Source organism: Limulus polyphemus, unplaced genomic scaffold (assembly GCF_000517525.1).
Source record: "Limulus polyphemus unplaced genomic scaffold, Limulus_polyphemus-2.1.2 Scaffold1968, whole genome shotgun sequence".
Classification (NCBI taxonomy): Eukaryota; Metazoa; Arthropoda; class Merostomata; order Xiphosura; family Limulidae; genus Limulus; species Limulus polyphemus.
The window spans coordinates 149377-169500 of record NW_013667578.1 but is presented as its reverse complement, the minus strand read 5'-3'; the positions used below and the strand labels follow the sequence as shown (position 1 = coordinate 169500).

General features: G+C 31.8%; 1 protein-coding gene across 1 annotated transcript in view; it reads left to right on the top strand.

Moving 5' to 3' along the window:
- The window catches only part of LOC106465512 (116 kDa U5 small nuclear ribonucleoprotein component-like), a 122113-nt gene that overhangs the window by 49461 nt on the left and 52528 nt on the right, over nucleotides 1-20124 (top strand). Inside the window, 6 exon segments of the mRNA XM_013925738.2 lie at nucleotides 7362-7437; nucleotides 8316-8381; nucleotides 8612-8647; nucleotides 10165-10255; nucleotides 12325-12407; nucleotides 17107-17273. Of these exon segments, the coding sequence (XP_013781192.1) occupies nucleotides 7362-7437; nucleotides 8316-8381; nucleotides 8612-8647; nucleotides 10165-10255; nucleotides 12325-12407; nucleotides 17107-17273 (519 nt within the window).

Genomic DNA, 20124 nt, shown 5'->3' with positions numbered 1-20124 from the left:
CTTGTTACATTATAGCTGCCACTAACAGTACTTTATTGTAGTATGTACAGTGCTATATCAGATTATATATAAGAACTAAAAGAACTCTCTACATTATAGCTGCCACCAGCAGTATATTAGTGTAAGTTGTGTGGTCCATTATCAGATTTTTCGTAAGAATTTAAAAATTCTTCATACATTATCTACTACCAATAGTATCTTATCATAAGATTAAGTAGTATCATATCAAATTGTATGTAAAAACTGAAAAATACTCATTGCATTATAACTACCAAGCATTACATTGTGTGGTCTCATATCAAATTGTCTGTAGTTATTGAAAAATAGTCATTAAATTATAGCTGCCAATGTTATTTCATCATAACATTGTGCATTGTCTGTAAGAGTTGAAAGTACTCTTTACAAATTGTTTTTTAGTTCAGGTACCAGAAGTAAAGATCACAATACTGTTACATTTACTTTAAAACTTCAAGTTCAGTAAAAATTTTACTTAAAATAAGATTTGTGTCATTATGTAATTTAGAAGTTAGATGCATCTTCTTACAACTTTAAGCATTTTCATACATTGATGATGGAAGTAAAGATAATTATTTTGAATTTATATTTAATCTGAAATTTCTATTAAAATATTAGCGTACATGCTCAAAAACTTTTCATATATTTTAATATATTTGTAGAAATTCAGGAGTTTAATTTCTCATAAACTGGTCTTGTGTAATCTGAGTTAGAGAAGTTTGAGTACCAATTTTGATTTTGCTAATTTGCATGGCAAATTGGTCTGTAACTTGGTTTGATAAATGATTCATCCTAATTTAAGCAGTAACTGATGCTTGATTTTAGTTTTCATGGTTTATAAATTTTAAATCGTAAAGTTTTAAGTAATTTTAAAAACCACAAGCATGCTTATTAATATCACAAACCATTTTATCACCATGATAATATATGCTGCATAAGACAATTAAAGGAGAGTTATAATCTGTAATCATAACTCCTGGATTGAGAGTTATGTAAAGCATCTATTTAGAATAAATTACCAACATTTCATGCTTTTTTTTCAAAACCATACCACCAGTGAATTAATGGCTATATATTACATCTATTGAAACTAAATCACCAAGATTTCATGGTCCTCTTTAAAGATCATAACACCAGTGGATTAACCCTCTCACTCTAGATGTGTCAAAGTGTGCATGCCACAACTTTTTAGAGTTACATTCAATATTTAATTAAACTACTTTATTATCATTGTATATGAATAAACTTGGCATCAAAATATAGTTTGTAAATTAAATTTTAATATTACTTAAGTTGTAAGTTCTTAATTTTATAAGGAAATATTTTAAAAAGTCCTCAGTTCCCCTAGTATGAGAATAGTGAGATTTGCTCTCTAGGTCTTCCCTCGTCTCTAATTTATTTACCACCCCTTCAAGAAGTACAGTATGTAAAGTAAATTACTCATTATAATATAGATATTTCTCAGACAAATCATAATTTTTATAGCCTGCATTCTTATTTGTTTACAGAGCCATAAACTAGAAAATCAGACCCACTTGCCGCACCCACCTGTCACATCCTCTGTTTCACAAATTGCCAATAGTTCTCTCAGACGTTTTATACTGTATTATTTATAACTAATAGAAAGACAAAGTTTTAATCTATCAAATGTTTTCTGTACAGAGAATTGTCTATTTTGCTTCCAGCTCAAACTTTATTCCCATTGGAAATCCACTGTCGACTTCCAGCAGAGCCATTAATTACCTTGTTGCATATATACCCAAACAACATGGAGAAAAAATGGTTTGTAAAATTTAATGTCCATACCTAAATCAATTACATGATATATAAGCTTTTTTTAATGACTCTTATCCCATAGTTAGAAAGTCAGGAAAATTATGATAGTTATAGGACATTGTCTGCTTTTTATATATTATTATTCAATGTTATTAGGTGCATTATTTAATTAAATAAAAAAATTCCTTTAGTGTAGTAGTTCACAGTCAATCACAAAAAAGAAGACACAGGTAAGTAATATATTTCTTGTTTTTCATGTGTATTCTCTAGTTATTAATATAAAAGTAATCATGATAAAGATTATACATGAGGTGTGCTTGCGAATAGCTCATGCATTTTGCAATTCAATACATTAACTTCAGATAGACATTTGCTGAGTGATTTACAACTTGTATGATGGGATTATTAGACACAGTTCAAAGGGTAATAAAACAATAAAATTTAAGTAGATAATATTTATACTGTTATGCTCTTTAAGCTATTTAGGATAAACAACTGTAATTTCCTGTTACAATTTGCAGTCATTCTAGAAGAAAAAAAGGTAAGTCCAATACAAGTTTACCTTCTTTCACACAAAACTATCTTGTTCTTCTTTCTGCCCCTAAGCATTGCTAAACAATTTTAACACTTGGTGCACCAGTCTATAACCCCACAAATTTCTCACCACTTTTGAACATGTATATAGTATGTGACCACCCTCCACCAATAGTATTGTGCCACCTATATTAATGCAGCTAGCTCCATCTGATTTACCTGTTCAATCCTAACTTTCTTGATTGGCACAGCATTGTTTAGATGTGTGTTTGTTTGCATGGGACTATCATTATACTTCATTGACATTTCAATACCTTTTATACCAGTTTTCTTTTACTGTGTTTGCATTCAGTTGTTTACATTTTTTTTTTTTTGCATTTGATTTATTGTTGACGAATTATACGGTAACTTAGAATGACTTTGGGATTCAATGTATCGACAATGGCTGTTCCTATCACATTAGACAATACTTCTGGTACAACTATCCAGGCATCAGGTTTGACTTTATCTGCTGAGGAGTTACAGGCCTTAATTTGCAGGGAGCTAAATTCCTACATTTGGTCAGGAATTTCTTCTCATTTTCAACATGACAATGTTTCTGAGGATGAATACAATCAAGGAGAAGAAAATTGGATTAATTTTTTTCCAGCACCTTCTTATTTTGGTCTGTTACACGCGACACAATTTATTTTTTTTACAGCTGGTTAATCAGGTATGTGGTATATTATGTTTTCTTTTCCTCCTGCTCGTGGACGTTATTAATTGGATATTTTTTATTGTCACCACCACCAAAGATGATGGAGGTTATGTTTTCACCTGTGTGTATGTGTATGTTTGTTTGTCAGTAATATTTCATGAAAACAGCTGAATGGATTTAATACAGAAGTTGGTATACATTTGGACTATGACCCAACTTAGAAATGATTAGTTTTAAGAAGGTCAAATGTCAAAGTTACAGCAAGGTCACAAAAATCCAAAAAATCCCTATCAGTTAACATGGAGATAAATTTTTGCTTTATAATTCAATCAAAAATGATAGGATTTTGATTAAACTTGGTGGCTGTAGAATATTATTTCTCATTGTCCTGCTAAAAATGGTCCATGCCCATTGATAAAGACAGACATACGGACACATTGTTGTATTTTTCAAGGGCCAAATACGATCAATGCTGCATGGTGGAAGTATGCACTTTACTGAGTGCCCCTCTAGTGCTATTAATTTACCAGAATCCTCTGCCATTCCTTTTATGTCATCTTATATCTATACTTGTTCTTCCTCCCTAAGACCCCTGTTGTCTGGGAAGGTCTTTTGGCTTTCACACATACTTCTTTACATTCCATCTCCCACCTGTACTCCTATTTCAATCCGTGTTAGCTTCTTTGTCAGGTTCTTTCCCTGATGTGTTTTGTGGCATGTACTGGCTCCTTTTGAGGTTCACATTCCTGACCCTTCTGTTTTCCAGGATCTATCCCTTGTCACATTAACTGGTTTGTCAACTCCTTAGGCTGGTGTATTCAGACTTATCCATAGAAGGTTGCCATCCGTTAAAAGAAGTTGTTCAGGCTGGAGTGTGGACTACTCCCTATTCCTTCATTGTTTATTATCTGCACTATCTGGCTGTATCTTTCTCTGATGGATATTGTCTCCCTTCTATGGCGTTTCTACACACATCCTTCGAATTTGACTTTTATGTCTTTTCACAACATTTCATTTATGTTTTATTTTCAGCCAACCATACTTACTGCTACTAATAGGATTCGATTCTGTGGCGAGTTTTGCCTGGTCAGGTATGCTTTCACTCAGACGTGCAATATATACCAGTGGAGCTATAATAGTCACTGTAGAGATGAGATGATCTGCAAAACCACTAGTGGCATGCCTAGTGGTGCAATAGAACCTCAATTAACTGGCACTGTGCCATTAATCCATTCATTGCGGTTGGGACATATATTTCCCACTGCACTGGGTTCTACTGTATATACTTATGTGTCTCTAGACATTCATAAGTTTAACTCAATGATGGATTGTTAGTCATGGAGTAAAGCAAAAGGAGATTTCTGCTCATCCTTGCTGACCCTTTGATTGCATGAATCAGGGAATGGTTTGCTTTTCAAAATAACAAATTGTGAACACCCATTGCACTTTCACCAGTGTGACATTCTTTTGAATTATCCGTTGTATTTACCCCCTCTTTTTTTTTTCTCCAAATAGAGCATGGGAGTTCTTACCAGTTCCCAGTCACTGAGATGGTGCACCAAGGAGGCTTCTTCCTGAGTATGAAGTATAAATTTAATTTACAACACAACCACATATTTATCCATTCAGTGAAAAGAGGGTAAAGCTGGGTTCCCTCCTTCCCTTTCACCTGGATGCTTATTCCAAGTTGGACCGAATGCCGGTTGGAGCAGGATCAATCTATACAGGATCCTCCTCCTAATACCGGGTTCAGGATGACACTGACCTGTTCCAATGGTTGAGTGCAGTAATGCCTCCCCCCTTTCTAGTTAATTCTGGTTGTAGGAGGTTTCCTTCCCTGTTCCTGCTCCTACGGTTGAGTTTGGGGGATTTCGTCTGCCTTGTAATACCAGCAACAGGATGTACATACACAGTTTCTACAGTTGAGCAAAAGTTCCACATCCTTCTCGTAAATGTATTCTCCCTGCATTTATGGTTGGCTGAGTTACAATTTGTATTCTTAATACTGGTTACAAGTATTGCCCCGTTCTTCCGGTTGAGTTGAGGCAACATGTTGGATAGACAACACTATTTCATTTAAGAGTTATTATTTTGTTTATTTAGTTATTTAATATTTAATGATTATTTAGTTTTGAGAACAAGAGTGTTGAAGTTAATTATTTTAAAAGCGACAGTTATGACAAGTTTTGTTACATAATTCTGTATGAATCATACATTGTGAATGTAGTTTAATTATTGTACTAGGCTCTTGTAATATTGTTGATGTCATCTTACTCTAAGCTTCTAAGTTTTTCTCATTATGATTAATATTGTTGTTATTAGAGAGCTAGATATTCCTAGATTTTTCTGTTATGTGTTATAAATATGTGCAGATACAGAGAGGAAAAAAGTGAAGTTAGACTGTGTGATTGTAAGTTTAACCATAACGGGTAACTTATAAAGTTTCGTAGTTTGTATTGTAATAACAGAGATGAAGAAGAATTTTTCTTGTCAAAGGGTGTTCTGAAGTAATTGAACCCACCTGTGTGGACATTGATGAAAAGAAGACAATTATTTAAAGCTCTGGATACAACTGTGGTAACCAACAGTTATAGTGGTGATTTTGAAGTGAGTTTCACAGCTTGTACTGTAACAACAGAGAGAGAGAGAGAGAGAAGAAGAATCTGTCTAGTCAGCTGGGTTCTAAAGTAATTGAACCAGCTTGTATGGACTTTGATGAAAAGGAGAGTAATTTAAAGCTCTGGATACAACTGTAATAATAGAGGTGATTTTGAAGTGAGTTTCACAGCTTGTACACTAACAACAGAGATAGAGAAGAATAATTTGTCTTGTCAGTTGGGTTCTAATATAATTGAACCAGCCTGTGTGGACTTCTGATGAAAAAGAGAATTATTTAAAACTCTAGATTCAACTGTGGTAAAGAATAGTGTAATGAATTTTTTTGTAGTTACATTTGACTTGCTTTGAATATATTGTTTTAAAACAAGTGGATTGTGTGCTGTTTGTTTATTGTTGAAGTTGATCACCAACAAGTCACAGACACATACTGTGAAGAATCTGACCCTATAAATACCTGACACAACAACACCACCCTGTAATGCTGGGTTTGGTTTCTTTTACCTCTTGCTCCTACGGTAGTTTTGAGTAGTTGTCTGGTTTTGGCCGAATGCCAACTTTCTCTTCGTAATTCTGCTTGCTTGACGTATGACACTATTTACATATGGTTGGGGTTGGTGTATGTATGAATGTATATGTATATTTATATATATATATATATATATTACTTGATCCACATGCCCTAGCCACAATGTGTATGTTACTTTAATTTTGTTTTCATGTGGATGATTCTCAACTTTCTAATGCTGAGGACAGTTTTTCTCTATCATTATGTTTCAGCTAACTGTCCCTTAACTTGCTATTTCTTCTCATGTGGGTATCGAGTTGACCTCAGGTTTTTATTTCATAGAGTGGTTCTTCATCTACAGGAGCTGGCTGTTTTCAAGTCTGGTTTGTGCGATGGAGGATGATTCAAACTTGCTGTGTCTTACTATGCATTACACCTCTCAGAATTAATTAAGCTTGTGCACATCTTTGTTTTTCCGCTCTTATGGGGGAAGAGTGTACCTGTTTCAGAAGTAGTATGGGGGCCCTGCATGTGTGTTTTGTTTTCGTCTCTGAGCACACTAGTTATTTCTAAGTGGCCACTTTCCACTTGGTTTCACTGTTAGTAGCCTACACTGGCCTCTTCATCTTTTCAGTGTGGGATTCTAGCTTTGTGTGAGATGTAAGACTGTATCAGTTGTTAACATTTTCTTACACTGAAAATATATTTCTGATAGGTACTTACCACTTCTCACACACTTCTCGCCCTTCCTCCCCACTGCCAGTTTTATTCATTTTAGATCATCCCAATTCTCAAAAGTGAGGATTGAGTGGGAAAATTAGAGAGAACTAGTTGCCAATATAGATGGTGTTGTACTATTTGGTGGAGGATGGTCATTTGCTATATACATGTTCAAAAGGGGTGTGAAATTTGTGGGGTATATAGACTGGTGAACTGAGCGTTAAAATCTTTTAGTAGAGAGAAGATTGATGTAGCTTTGTGTAGCTTTTTGTCTACAAATACTTGTAATGTTTACTGAAAGCTTGTCAATTTGGGGTCACAAACTAGATTGGATCAACTGACCCCATTGCAAGGGAGTTAAAGGATATGTAAAATCTAAATCTATATCTAAATCACCAGTATTTCATAGTGAGAAATCAAATGGATTAAAGGTTTTTTTAAATTGATTGTTTTTGTGTAATAATTTAATATAATAATGGTAAGCTTTTGATTTAGGTTTCTGGCTGACCTCATGGATAATACAGATCTCATCAGAAACATTGCTTTAGTAGGCCATCTGCACCATGGAAAGGTAGGAAAGATATTTTCATATCTAATATATATTGATTTAAAAGGATTCAGATTTCACGGATATTATCTCATCAGAATCAATGGTTTAATAGCTAACCTGCACCATAGAAAGGTAAGAAAGATAGCCATTGATTTAAAATGATCCAGAACTTAATAGATGTTATCTCATCAGAAACATTGCTGCAGTCACCTGCCCACAGGCACCATGGTAAAGTATGAAAGATATAGATCCTGATTTAAAATTATCAGAAATGTAATTCAGAGCCCTGTGGTAGAGATATGAGTTTTAAAGCTGGGTATGAATGTATGCAATACCACAAAATATTCCCTGTGTTTTTAGCTGTGTGAGTGTTATAACAATCTATTAGAATGGGTGATAGGATGCTGTTAACTGGCTGCATTTTGTTTTGTGGTTGTAATACAAAAATTAGGGACTGCAACAGATCACTGTAGTAGTTTTGCCATAAATCAAAATGCGAATAAAATAATCCAAAAATGGACAGATATTAACTTACTGATAAACTAGCAGTGTTTATTTCTTTTTGCCATAACTCCTAGTGCTTAATCAAAGCAGATTTATTTTAATTTTAATATTCCTTTCATTGAAAATACAGAAATTGAGTATAACAATTAAGTGTGTTGACAAGAGTGCTTTTGTTCCATAATTATTTTGATTGTACTCTGGTTTTCTCCCTTGTTATTTTTGTTCTGCTTTTTGTACAGAGTTGTATATAAAAAATGAAGTCGAAGTTCATTAGATCTTTATCAGCCTGAAAAATGGTTTTAAAACTAGCCATTGTGACCTTTCTTGTCATATAGGTGTATTCTTTGGATATTAAATTTATTTTGTTTTTTACTGTATTCACTCGAACATTTCAGACATCCTTTGTTGACTGTTTAATTGAACAGACCCATCCAGACCTGTGTGTTAAAGAAGGGAAAAATGTAAGTGAATGTGTTTTTCTCCTTTTCTGTACATTTCACTATTTATTAATTTACGATTTCATAAAGCATAAAAAATTCATAATATTTAAAATGACATTTCCACAACTACATTTTTAGCTACTTTCGTGTAAATGTGGAATTTCAGACCTAATCTTGCATCCTTCTAAGTCAGCTGTTTTTATTGATAGGCCAGCTCAGCTCTTACTGATTTAATTTTGGTGTTTTTTCAGCTTCGTTATACAGACACCTTATATACTGAGCAAGAGGTAAGTTCCCTTTTTCTTTCAACTTCTTCCTATGGACACTATATGAATAGAGGTAAAAATGCATTTTTCTTTCAGCTTTGTTATACAGACACTTTAAATACTGAGCAAGAAGTAATTTTTTTTTTAAATAAATCATTACAGAGAAATATTTGTTATTACAATTGTTAATATTTTTAAATCATCTTCTACAAGGTTAATATTTCTTTGTTTTAGAACTAACTTTTTAAAATAAGCAACTATCAGATAAAAATATATTTTTCTTAGAATTAACTTTTTTAACACCCAGTCTGCAAGTCAGTGAGACCAAATAAAGTGGATTTGGTAGGCTACACAGTGGTGTCACAGTGTTCAGTATTCAAATTAGAAAAAAAATTGTACTCTGATAAAGATTATGATCTGTTTCCCTTTATAGCCAAAAGAACGCACCTCTAAGTAGTATTTGGCCAGAGTTTGGGGGAGGTTGGCCAGACTGTGATACTGTTGCATGAAATAGAAGAAGTGTTTTTCTTCACACTTAGTTATCTTACAGTGGCAAGGAAGCTCTTTTGAGCCTTCCTTGGCCATCTGTATCAACAGAACCTGTGAAAACCACAGAGAAAATGGCTTTATAGAACTGAGGAACGATGGTGTAATTTGTAGCCAAATACCATGTGTTGGGTGGGATTTTGGGATTTGAGTTTTACTCCCTCATAGCCTGGAAACTAGTGCAAATTTGACCATGCTGGTGGGCAATTCAGATTTCAGATATTTCAAATCTCTATTAAGGGTAGAAAACACAAAAACATTTTTGGCATAATGAAAGGTTAATTCTTTATCATTTACTTGTTGGAGTACTCGTCTGATGGAAGGGTGAAACAAAAACATGTTTTTAACAAAGGATAGGAAATTAGGCTTCTGTTTTTTCTTAACATAATAAACATTAAAAGTGCATGAAAAATAAAGGTACCAATACTGAAAAGAATGACATACTGTTTTTAAAAATTCTATCAATATGAAATTATATGTGGGGGTTTGTCCAAATGCCCCCTTCATCACCTTCGACATGTCATCCTGTATTACTGTCTCAAGTTTGGTGCTGATTGATCAAAATATGTAGAGTGGAAATGTATAAGGAACAGATACACATGCATATTGATGTTTATTTTGCTATATGTTTTGGCAACACTTATGGTGTAAATGTTGTATTATTTTTATTAATTACAATTATTACATTTTAAATAAATTGCTACCAGTAAATTTTTTATTTGATTTATAGGTGTTGGAGATTTCACACACCTTACAAATATTTTAAAAATCATCTGATGATGTCATGTTAACAGGGACAAAATGTTGTTTTTATTTGATAACTTTTTTTCAATTGCATTTTAGCTATTTTCTGGATTTTTTAAAATTTCTTTCTTTTAGAATTATTAGATTTATAAAAAATAAACCACTACCTACTTAATTTTTCTGTGTTAGAATTTTAACATTGTTTAAATCCACCATTACTAGATAAATATTTCTTAGCAATTTTCCAGCGAGGAGTCAGTATCAAAGCTACTCCAGTGACTCTTGTGATGCAGGATTTAAAAGGAAAGTCATATTTGATGAATATTTTTGACACTCCAGGTATGTGGCTTTTACTAAGTCATTAATAATGAGTTTTAATATTTTAATGAAACACATTTTCTTGCCAATTAAATCATTATTATCCGGAGTGTTGGACACTAGGCTTTATCAAGTTGTGTTTCTTAATGAATATCGTATAAAGTAACACTTTTATAAAAATTATTTGCTATAGGGAAAATAAAATTATTGTACTTTAATGAATATTTAGAAAAATATAACTTCTTATGAATACTTTCATAAAAATTAACCCATTTAAATATTGTCAGTTCTCAACTAGTGAGAGGATATAAAATTGTTCAGGGAAAAACCATCACTGTAGGTTGTGATTATTATGTATACGGTTTCAAAATTATGAGATATTAAATGGGTTTAAAATAGCTATTCACTGATTATGTAAACATCATTGTATCTACCCATCATTACATTACACAAACAAAAACTGGTTTAAAGTAGCTATTCACTAATTGTGTAAGCTTCATATATCCACCCAATATTACATTACACAAACAAAAACTGGTTTAAAGTAGCTATTCACTAATTGTGTAAGCTTCATATATCCACCCAATATTACATTACACAAACAAAAACTGGTTTAAAGTAGCTATTCACTAAATGTGTAAGCTTGTGATATCTACCCAACAGTTAAATACCTTTTTATTTGATTTCATAAGAAGTGTATAACAAGTAAAAATTGGATGTGTTAACACTGGCAGTACTTGCTTTTTCCAATAAATCCTATCAAGATAGACAAACTGATATTTTATGTCAAACTTTTGCTGTAGTTTGTACACTTTGAAAACTGTGAATATCCCCAATCTTTAGTTTCAGAGTTATTTTTGATGACTCTCTCAGTCAATGTACCATATAATTATTGTAGTTGAGTCAGGAGATTTTTGTACTCCTAAATATTACCCCCCCCCACACCATCTTTTCTTGTCCCAATTTTTATTATATTGTAGAAGAGCTGTGGCTGATACATATAAATAGGGAAACCTCTTACAATTCTTTACTTACTTTATTTTTAGCTATATGTACTAAACTAGTATATTAGTAGCTATTTAAAAAGTTAGATTAGTTAAGAAATTATTCAAAAACAAACAGTAATACAAGGCAATGATGGACCACTGATTAATATTCACTTTGTTTAGTATAATGTTTCTGTATCTAAATGTCTAGTTTTGCTTGTCATCATTAATAATCCTGTGTTGAGTTTAGTGACTTGTTTGTTTTACTTTTATTACTTTTCATATTTATCTGCTTATATTTATCAATAACATTGAGTAATCCAGAACTAATAGCAAGCATTAAAATTCTAGTACATTTTAGTACCTTAAAACCTCACTTTCAGAAAAATCAGATCAATTATGTATTTTTGTATCTAATATGCATGAATTGCATTGTGCAGTCTTAACATGCAGTGCATTATGACTAATGTTTTTATAGAAAGTAACAAAATTGTTGAAATGATAAGCTAACCAACAGAATATTTAACTTCCACTATTTTTAACCATATAGCTAAAAATACAAGTGAAGATGTAGAGTGTATGCATTATTAGCTTTCTCTACACTTTTCTTGTATTAGCATAATCACATTTTGCCATGTTTCCAGCATCTGAACTTGGACATCTACTAAGAACATTAGACTAAAACTGTTATAAATATTGAATTAAATACATTAGTGTTTTTGTGTGGTAACAGTAAGTTGGAAGTAGTTCTATCTGTTTGATAGTGATTTGAACAAGTAATATTTTTTTGTTTCTTGAAGAAAGGTACTTGTTAATTTATGTATTTTGACCAATTGCTGTATATTTTGATAGAAATTCTTGTGTAATCAGCTGATAATAACCTAACACAGTGCAAGTTTCAAGATGATAGAAAACTAGTTTTATTTAAAAGGCTTCTCAAATATTTTCTGAAACAAGTATAAATGTTTCAAAAATCTCAACTTAGACTAATTTATAATTTTGTTTACATACAGGTCAAACTACTAGAGTTGTGGGACTCATATTTTAAACTCTGATTTGTTTTTGAATGTACTGTATGATCATTCTGTAATATTTACTTTTCAGGCCATGTTAATTTTTCTGATGAAGTTACAGCAGCCATGAGGTTATGTGATGGGGTGGTGATTTTTGTAGATGCTGCAGAAGGAGTAAGTAACAAGAACATATACATAGAATTAATTGTGATGATCAAGCAGAGTTTTTGACCTACTTTTTCAAAGACTAATATTTACATATTTTCACGCTTATTGCTTCACTAAGACACTCTTCAATTACTTGCACTTAATTAAATTAAACACTAACTTCATATATAATCTTTCAGTTCATTAACTTTCATTTCATTAAGAAGTTTTAAATTCATTAACCTTTTAAAGGGTTAACATAAACATGACAGGTATACTGCTGCATGTGACCCCCATAACCTTAACTTGAAAGCCAGTTTTCATGTATATACTTTGATAAGCCTAATGACATCATGTGCTAGGCCACTTTGTTGAAAGAAATTATGCAATGAAATATCATCTAAAGCATTGGTTCCTAAACTGTTTATTCTCAGACTTCATGAATTTTTTTTGGGGGGAGGTGTTAGTGAGCCATTTAATAACAGTGTAATTTAATAAAACAAACACTTAAATATTACTATAATATTAACCACAGACTTACCTTTCTGTGTATTAATGTGATGGATGCACCTGTTTAGTTGAGCAGAATTCTATAATATTGGATATAATGTTCACCAGCTTTGCCACCCTTTGCTCAGCTGAGGACTTGTAACACTAAAAATTTAGTTTAAATACTCATGGTGAGAAGAGCACAGTTAGCCTGTTGTGTAGTTTTTGTAATTCACAACAAACAAACAAAAAAAAGTCATCAGCTTTAGCCTCTTGTCAGATTCATCTTGCCTCTTTATTTGGACTTCAGGGCTGCAAATGATTAAAATTCTGACAAGTACAACATATAGTAGTAACTAGTATAGAAAACAAACTGCTTTGTGTGCAAGTTCTAAGTACTCTCCAGTGTTATGTAATATTGGGTTTCTTTAAACTCTTACTTTAATGTTCTGTTGCAAGAAAGCTCCAACAAGCATTCTTCTTCTTTTGTAGAGAAACCAGCAGGCAAAGGCAATTTTAAAATGTGTGAAAACTCTGAAGTAAAGAATACATTTTCCCATTCTAACTCAAAAAACATATAACATAGAGTTTTAGACTTCTGCACTTAATCTATACATGTCCTTTCTGCTAATATAGCTGAATTTTTAAGATCTTAAGTGTTGAGTTTCCCACGGAACCTATGAACACTTTTTTGTAATGATGAAATTATTCTGTGGACCACCTGAAGATGTATGGTAGGCCACAATTTGGGAACCTCTTGTCTAAAGCATTAAAACAAATATAAAGAGAAAGTATTTATTTTACTGTATCTTACATATAAAACTTATCTAGGTCCTTTTTTTTAGTAAGTTATGTAAATTTGTTCAAAATGATGACTGTCATAACCTGTAACTTCACCTGAGGGGCTTCATACAAAGTTACAAAAGCTGGAGTTATTGTGTATGGCAATTTAACTGCCAAAGCAACCATTTCATTAAACTGAATAAACACTGGTGGAAACTTGATAAATTAATTTAGTGCCTTTTTGTGGTATACAAATAACAGAAAACCATTAGTAACTTAAAAGATAGAAGCCCTTCATGACATTGTAAGAAATTGTACATCTTTACAATCTAGTGTATTTATGCAAGGAATTAAGGGATAGCTGTGGCAAATAGATTACATGAAAGAAAATAATCCCAGAATTCAGATGATATATTTAGAATTTTACTTGCCTCAGAAACTTGATAGTCATTAATTAAAAAAACATTTGCAAAGCTAGATTTTACAGTTCTTTACAGTTTCAAATTATTTGAGCAACAAATAAGCAAAAATCTTGTGCACAGTTTGCACATTTCTGAGTTTCTTTCATACATTGAAAAGAGTTGTATCTGTGGAGTCAAATTTACCAATATACACCATCTCTAATAATTAATCAATAGGGCAAAAATTGAAAACTAGGGCTAACAGTTTTGATTTTATAAAATTTCTTTATGTGAAATAACGTTAACCTTCTTGCTATGGGCTCAGTTGATTCGACTAAGTTCATAACCCCAAAGTGACCATCAGAGTTTCCATACTATAACTTTTAATATGTTTTGTGTATCTTCATGAAATTGGGCAAGCTTTCAGCAAACATTGCATATCTTTTACATAGAAGAAAACCAAATTTTGTAATTACATATTTTTAGTAAACATTTGTCTGTGAATATATGAAGTCAGAGTATTGACTGCTCCGAGTGCAAAGTGATTTTCATGTTATGATTAAAAATACTTTTCTTCATCTGAAAACTGTCAAATTTCATTTTCATAATCTCTAAAACCTTATAGTTTATCTGTTATTTTCTCTACCCTAACTCTGTATGCATTAAGTCCATTTGACTGACTTTGTAATCATAAAAAATACAAAATAAATCTAAATTCCCTTTTTTTCTTTCTAGAATGACTGCAAATTGTAACAGGAAACTACAATTGTTTATCCTCAATAGCTTAAAATTATTAACAATATATAGCTGTTTATACTTTTATTGTTTTATTGCTTTTTGACCCATGTTTAACTAATAATACTACCACACAAATTGTAAACCACTCAGCAAACAGGTAGCTCATATTACTGTATTTAATTACATATAGCACAAGCAATATCTTGTGAAGAAATTTTTATAGTATTATTATTGTCTGTCATTTTCTTACTTAATCTAATTTTATTTAACCCAACTAGTTTCTAATTTTTACATTTTAATTATTTTTTAATAATAAATATAGCATGAAAAACGAGAAATATATCACTTACACTGACTTCTTGTTTTTTGCTGTCAGCTGCTGATGAAATTGAAGCCTACTTTTGTATAATAATGATACAATAAATTATTTTTATTTACTTAAATAATGCACCTAAAAACACAAAATAATAAAATACGCACAAAACAAATAATGTCCTATAACTGTCATAATTTTTCTTGCTTTCTAACTTTAGCATAAGAGCCTTTAAATATTGCTAAATGTTTTTACTTTTTAAAACTTTAAATACCAGGCTGAAAAGGGTTAATCGTCTCTGTTCTCTTAGATTGATGATATGTATAGCACATAGGCTACCACTACTCTGACATTGGGCAAAAGGCCTCATTGGCACTGGATATGGAAGAAGTAGTGTGGTTGACATATTATAACATATTATTCTTTGCTTTCACTCATAATTTGTTTTAATTGCTATTCATTAGTTGAGATGTGAACAGAACAGTCTGAATAAAAGTGATCTGTTATTTTTCAGTACTTGAGATGTGAATAATATGAAAAGAAAGTTATCCATCTTTAGTCTAAAGCTGGGTGATTAGTAATATTTGTTAATCAATTAATTGATGGGCTTATTAATCAATTACATTAGATTGATTAAATATTACAGGCCCCCTGTAACTTCCAATCCTATACAAATAAAATTAAATCATAAACAGATGCTCTAAAACTTCATAACTTTTGCAAACACAGAATTACTCTGTTATGTTTTTACCATTTTTTCAAAAAATGTTTTTTGTCACAAATTATTATTATTTTTAACTAATCTGGATATATCTTACTTTGCAAATGAATTACTAATGTCATCTAAATACCACCACATAGTTGCCATTATGTTTGTTTTTAAATATGCATTAAACACACACCAATCTTCTGTAAATCAGATATATAGATAATTAAATAATAACAATGTTTTACCATTATGAATAAGGGTAATATTTTTATTTAAAGCATGGCATGATTACAATTAGAAATAATTAAGTAGCCATTTAGCCATTTTATATATGTACATTGTTTGAATTGAATAAGCATAAGAAGAATATACAATAAAGATTTGAGCCATCAGAATTTTAAACTTCCAAATGTTTATTGAGGCACCCTGGGGATTTGTGAAGATTAGTGAAAACTAATCTGGACCAATTTTTAGCAAATTCCCTGGAGAACTTCATCACAGTCTCTAGTTTTTTGAAATCATTGTCATTGAATCAGATTCCTTCCTCTCCAAGGATCCTATGCTGTTACATAGTAGCATGTAAATTCATAAATAGATGTTTACACTGTAGCATGTAAACTCAGAACATTTGTAAGAAATCATGATATACAGTTTGACCAAACCCAATTTCAGAGGATTAATATTTCTACATAAATGTTTTACTTGGTTGACTGAACAAGTAATTGTAGTGTTAAAGTTTCTGTTTTTTTATGTGCATTTTTTGTTTCAGTCATTCTGCAGTTCTGGTAATATCAGCACATCTCCGTCAAATATATACTTATAAATTATCTGTTGTGGAATACAAAAATTGAAATTGTCTACTAATCATTATATCAGGTGTTTATTGAATAGGCTTTCTTTGTATTCCTAAACTGTGTATGCTGTTCTTGTGATAACAGAACTGTTTGTAAATTCAGTGACCAAATGTTTAAAATTATTATTTAAACAATAATTTGTAATTCATGTCCTTATTTTTGTGGTTTATTTTTTGTATACTATAATTTACATTTTATATCTATAAATTCAAATAGAATGATAATTCCTTTGAGTGTTTTGTTAGTATATATATAGCCAGAGGTTGACAGTATTTAATTTGAGTTATGAATGAATATTTTTCTTTCTTTTTTTTTTCCACTTGTTACATTTGTATAATCTGTTAAGAGTATTTTGCCTTATTTCATGAACATTTTTGTGATCTCACATTGTAAAAATACATTCTACTTGATGTAAAATTACTTTTTGTTTTTCTTGTAGGTTTCATTAAATACAGAACGTCTTGTTAAACATGCTGTACAGGAGCGAATGGCAATAACATTGTGCATCAACAAAATTGATCGGCTTGTTCTTGAGCTTAAACTTCCTCCTCAAGATGCCTACTACAAGCTACGTCACATAATTGAGGAAATTAATGGTCTTTTAAGGTGTGTGTTTAAATAGTCGATAAGTATTTTGTAAAGTGGCAAATAGGCCTCAATGTATATATAGTAGCATATAAAGTGGTAAATATACCTTGCTGTTATATAGTGGTAAATATATTAGGTTGTCAAGAAATTAATGTCACTTTTTTTAGATGAAAAAACCCAAGTAACTTGTACATCAAAACAAAGCATTTATTAAATGAAATAGTCTCCATTCTTATCGATGATGCTTTTCCATCTTACAATCAGGTTGTTAATGCCCTGATTAAAGAAATCACTTGGCTTTGAAGCAAAAAATATGTTGATGTCTTCTTTAACACCCACATTTGCATACATTTTCTCTTTAAGAAGGTGTTGCAGTGAAGGAAAAAGATGGTAATCTAATGATGCCATATCCGGAGAGTATGGTGGGTGGGGGAGACCTTCCCAACCCAACTCTATAATCTTGTGTTGCATCAAATGTGCCACATGTGGACATGAATTGTTGTGGAGAAGAAGAACACCTTTCCAATTGACGAATGAAGGGTGTTTCTGATGAAGGGCTTGATTTAAACTTTCCAGTTGCTCACTATTGACAGTTCGCTGTGTATTGAGGAGTACGAAGTGAATTACTCCTTTGATGTCCCACCAAATGCAAAGCATCATTTTCTGCAAATGGAGTCCAGGTTTTTGGGTCAGAAGTGGTTTTTGTCTAGGACTGAGCCATTGTTTTTGGCACTTAAAATTCTGTCCAAAAATGGTTCATTTGCATTACTCACCAGAAGAGATGAAACAACATTCACATGTTGGAAACTGATCATCAGAGAGTTTGTGAGGCACCCAAACATCTTCTTTAAGAAGTTTTTCCATATTTCTTAGATGTTTACGTATTGTTTCATGAGAGACATGCAATTTCAGGGCCATTTCATGAATGTGTTGCCTTGGGTTAGACTCAACAAGCATCTTCAGAGCATCAATATCAATGCCGGCCCCTGCCATCACAGTTTTTAAGGCTAAAGTCACCTGAACCAAATTTGCTAAACCATCATTGACACTTAAAAATGTTCAAATCATTTCCATAAACTTCTTTGATATTCTTTGTGGCTACAGAAGCATTGTTTCCCTTCCTGTATTCAAACAGCATTACATGCCAAATGTGTGTCTTGTCGTGTGCCATCACTAAAAGGGATTAGAGTATACTAAACTATACACATTATATAGGCTACACTAACGTGCCGTTTAGGCAGTTCGTTTAACTATTATACGTGATGTACGGTTTTTGGGGGTGGTAAGTGAAAGTGTTCCAAAACGTAACATTAATTTCTTGATGACCTAATATCTTGCCATTATATAGTAGTATGTAAAGTTTTTAATGTACCTTATTGTTATATAGTAGTATGTAAAATGCTAAATATACCTTGTTGTTATATAGTAGTATGTAAAATGCTAAATATACCTTGTTGTTATATAGTAGTATGTAAAGTGCTAAATATACCTTGCTGTTATGTAGTAATATGTAAAGTGCTAAATATAACTTGTTGTTCTATAGTAATATGTAAAGTGCTAAATATAACTTGTTGTTCTATAGTAGTATGTAAAGTGCTAAATATACCTTGTTATATAGTAGTATGTAAAATGCTAAATATACCTTGTTGTTATATAGTAGTATGTAAAGTGTTTAATAGACCTTGCCATTATATAGTAGTATTTAAAGAGCTAAATAGACCTTGTTGTTGTATAGTAGTATTTAAAGTGCTAAACAGACCTTGCTGTTACATAGTAGTATTTAAAGAGCTAAACAGACCTTGCTGTTACATAGTAGCATGTAAATTCATAAATATATCTTGTTTATATAGTAGCATGTAAAGTGGTAAATAGATGTTGGTAGTTAAACAGTTTATTTCTGTACATCTTTATGTGATATTTTATGTTAGCGTGTAAAATGTTAAATAGACCTTGCTGTGATACAGTAGTAAGTAATGTGATAAATACACCTTGCTATTATATTGTAGCTTAGAAAGTGGTAAGCATACCTTAGTGTTTTACAGTAGTATGTAAAGTGGTAAATAGACCTTTGTGTTAAATAGTACTGTGTTAAGTGGTAAATAGACCTAGCTGTTATATAGTAGTATGTAAAATGTTAAATAGACCTTGCTGTTATATAGTAGTATGTAAAATGGTAAATAGACCTTCCTAGTATATAGCAGTATGTAAAGTGTTAAATAGTCCTGTCTCTTATATAGTATTGTGTGTAGTGAATTAGACCTTTGTGTTAAATAATACTGTGTAAAGTGGTAAATAGACCTAGCTGTTATATAGTACTATGTAAAGGGTTAAATAGTACTTCGTAAAGTAGTAAATAGACCTTTGTACTAAATAGGAACATGTAAAGTTAGTCAGTGCTGTTTGTACAGTACCATGTAAAGTGGTAAATAACTTTTGATGTTGTGTAGTAGTATGTAAACTGGTAAACCCCTCTATATCATAGCATGAAAAGTGTAAAGCTGACCTTTGTATTATATACACCTGGAAAAAAGTTAAGCACCCCCAAATATTTTTCAGGATTGCTTATTGAAAATAAGGTTTAATTTTCATGATGTTGAGCAATGTTCATAATTTCAAACCTAATTAAAAGGATGTGAGCGTTCAGGTGTGACATTTAAATCAGGCACGTTTTTTTCCCCACGTGCAACTTGCTCCCTTCTTCACGTCCAATATGCACTATTTTCTCGTGCATCAAATCCGTATTTAAGTCCCGAATTTCTGAATGCAAGATCATTTTAAGTAAGAATGGCAAGAAGACGGATATCCGAGGCGCAAAGAAGGCAAATTATTGGCATGAATTCTGCTGGTATGTCCTACAAGGCGATAGGTA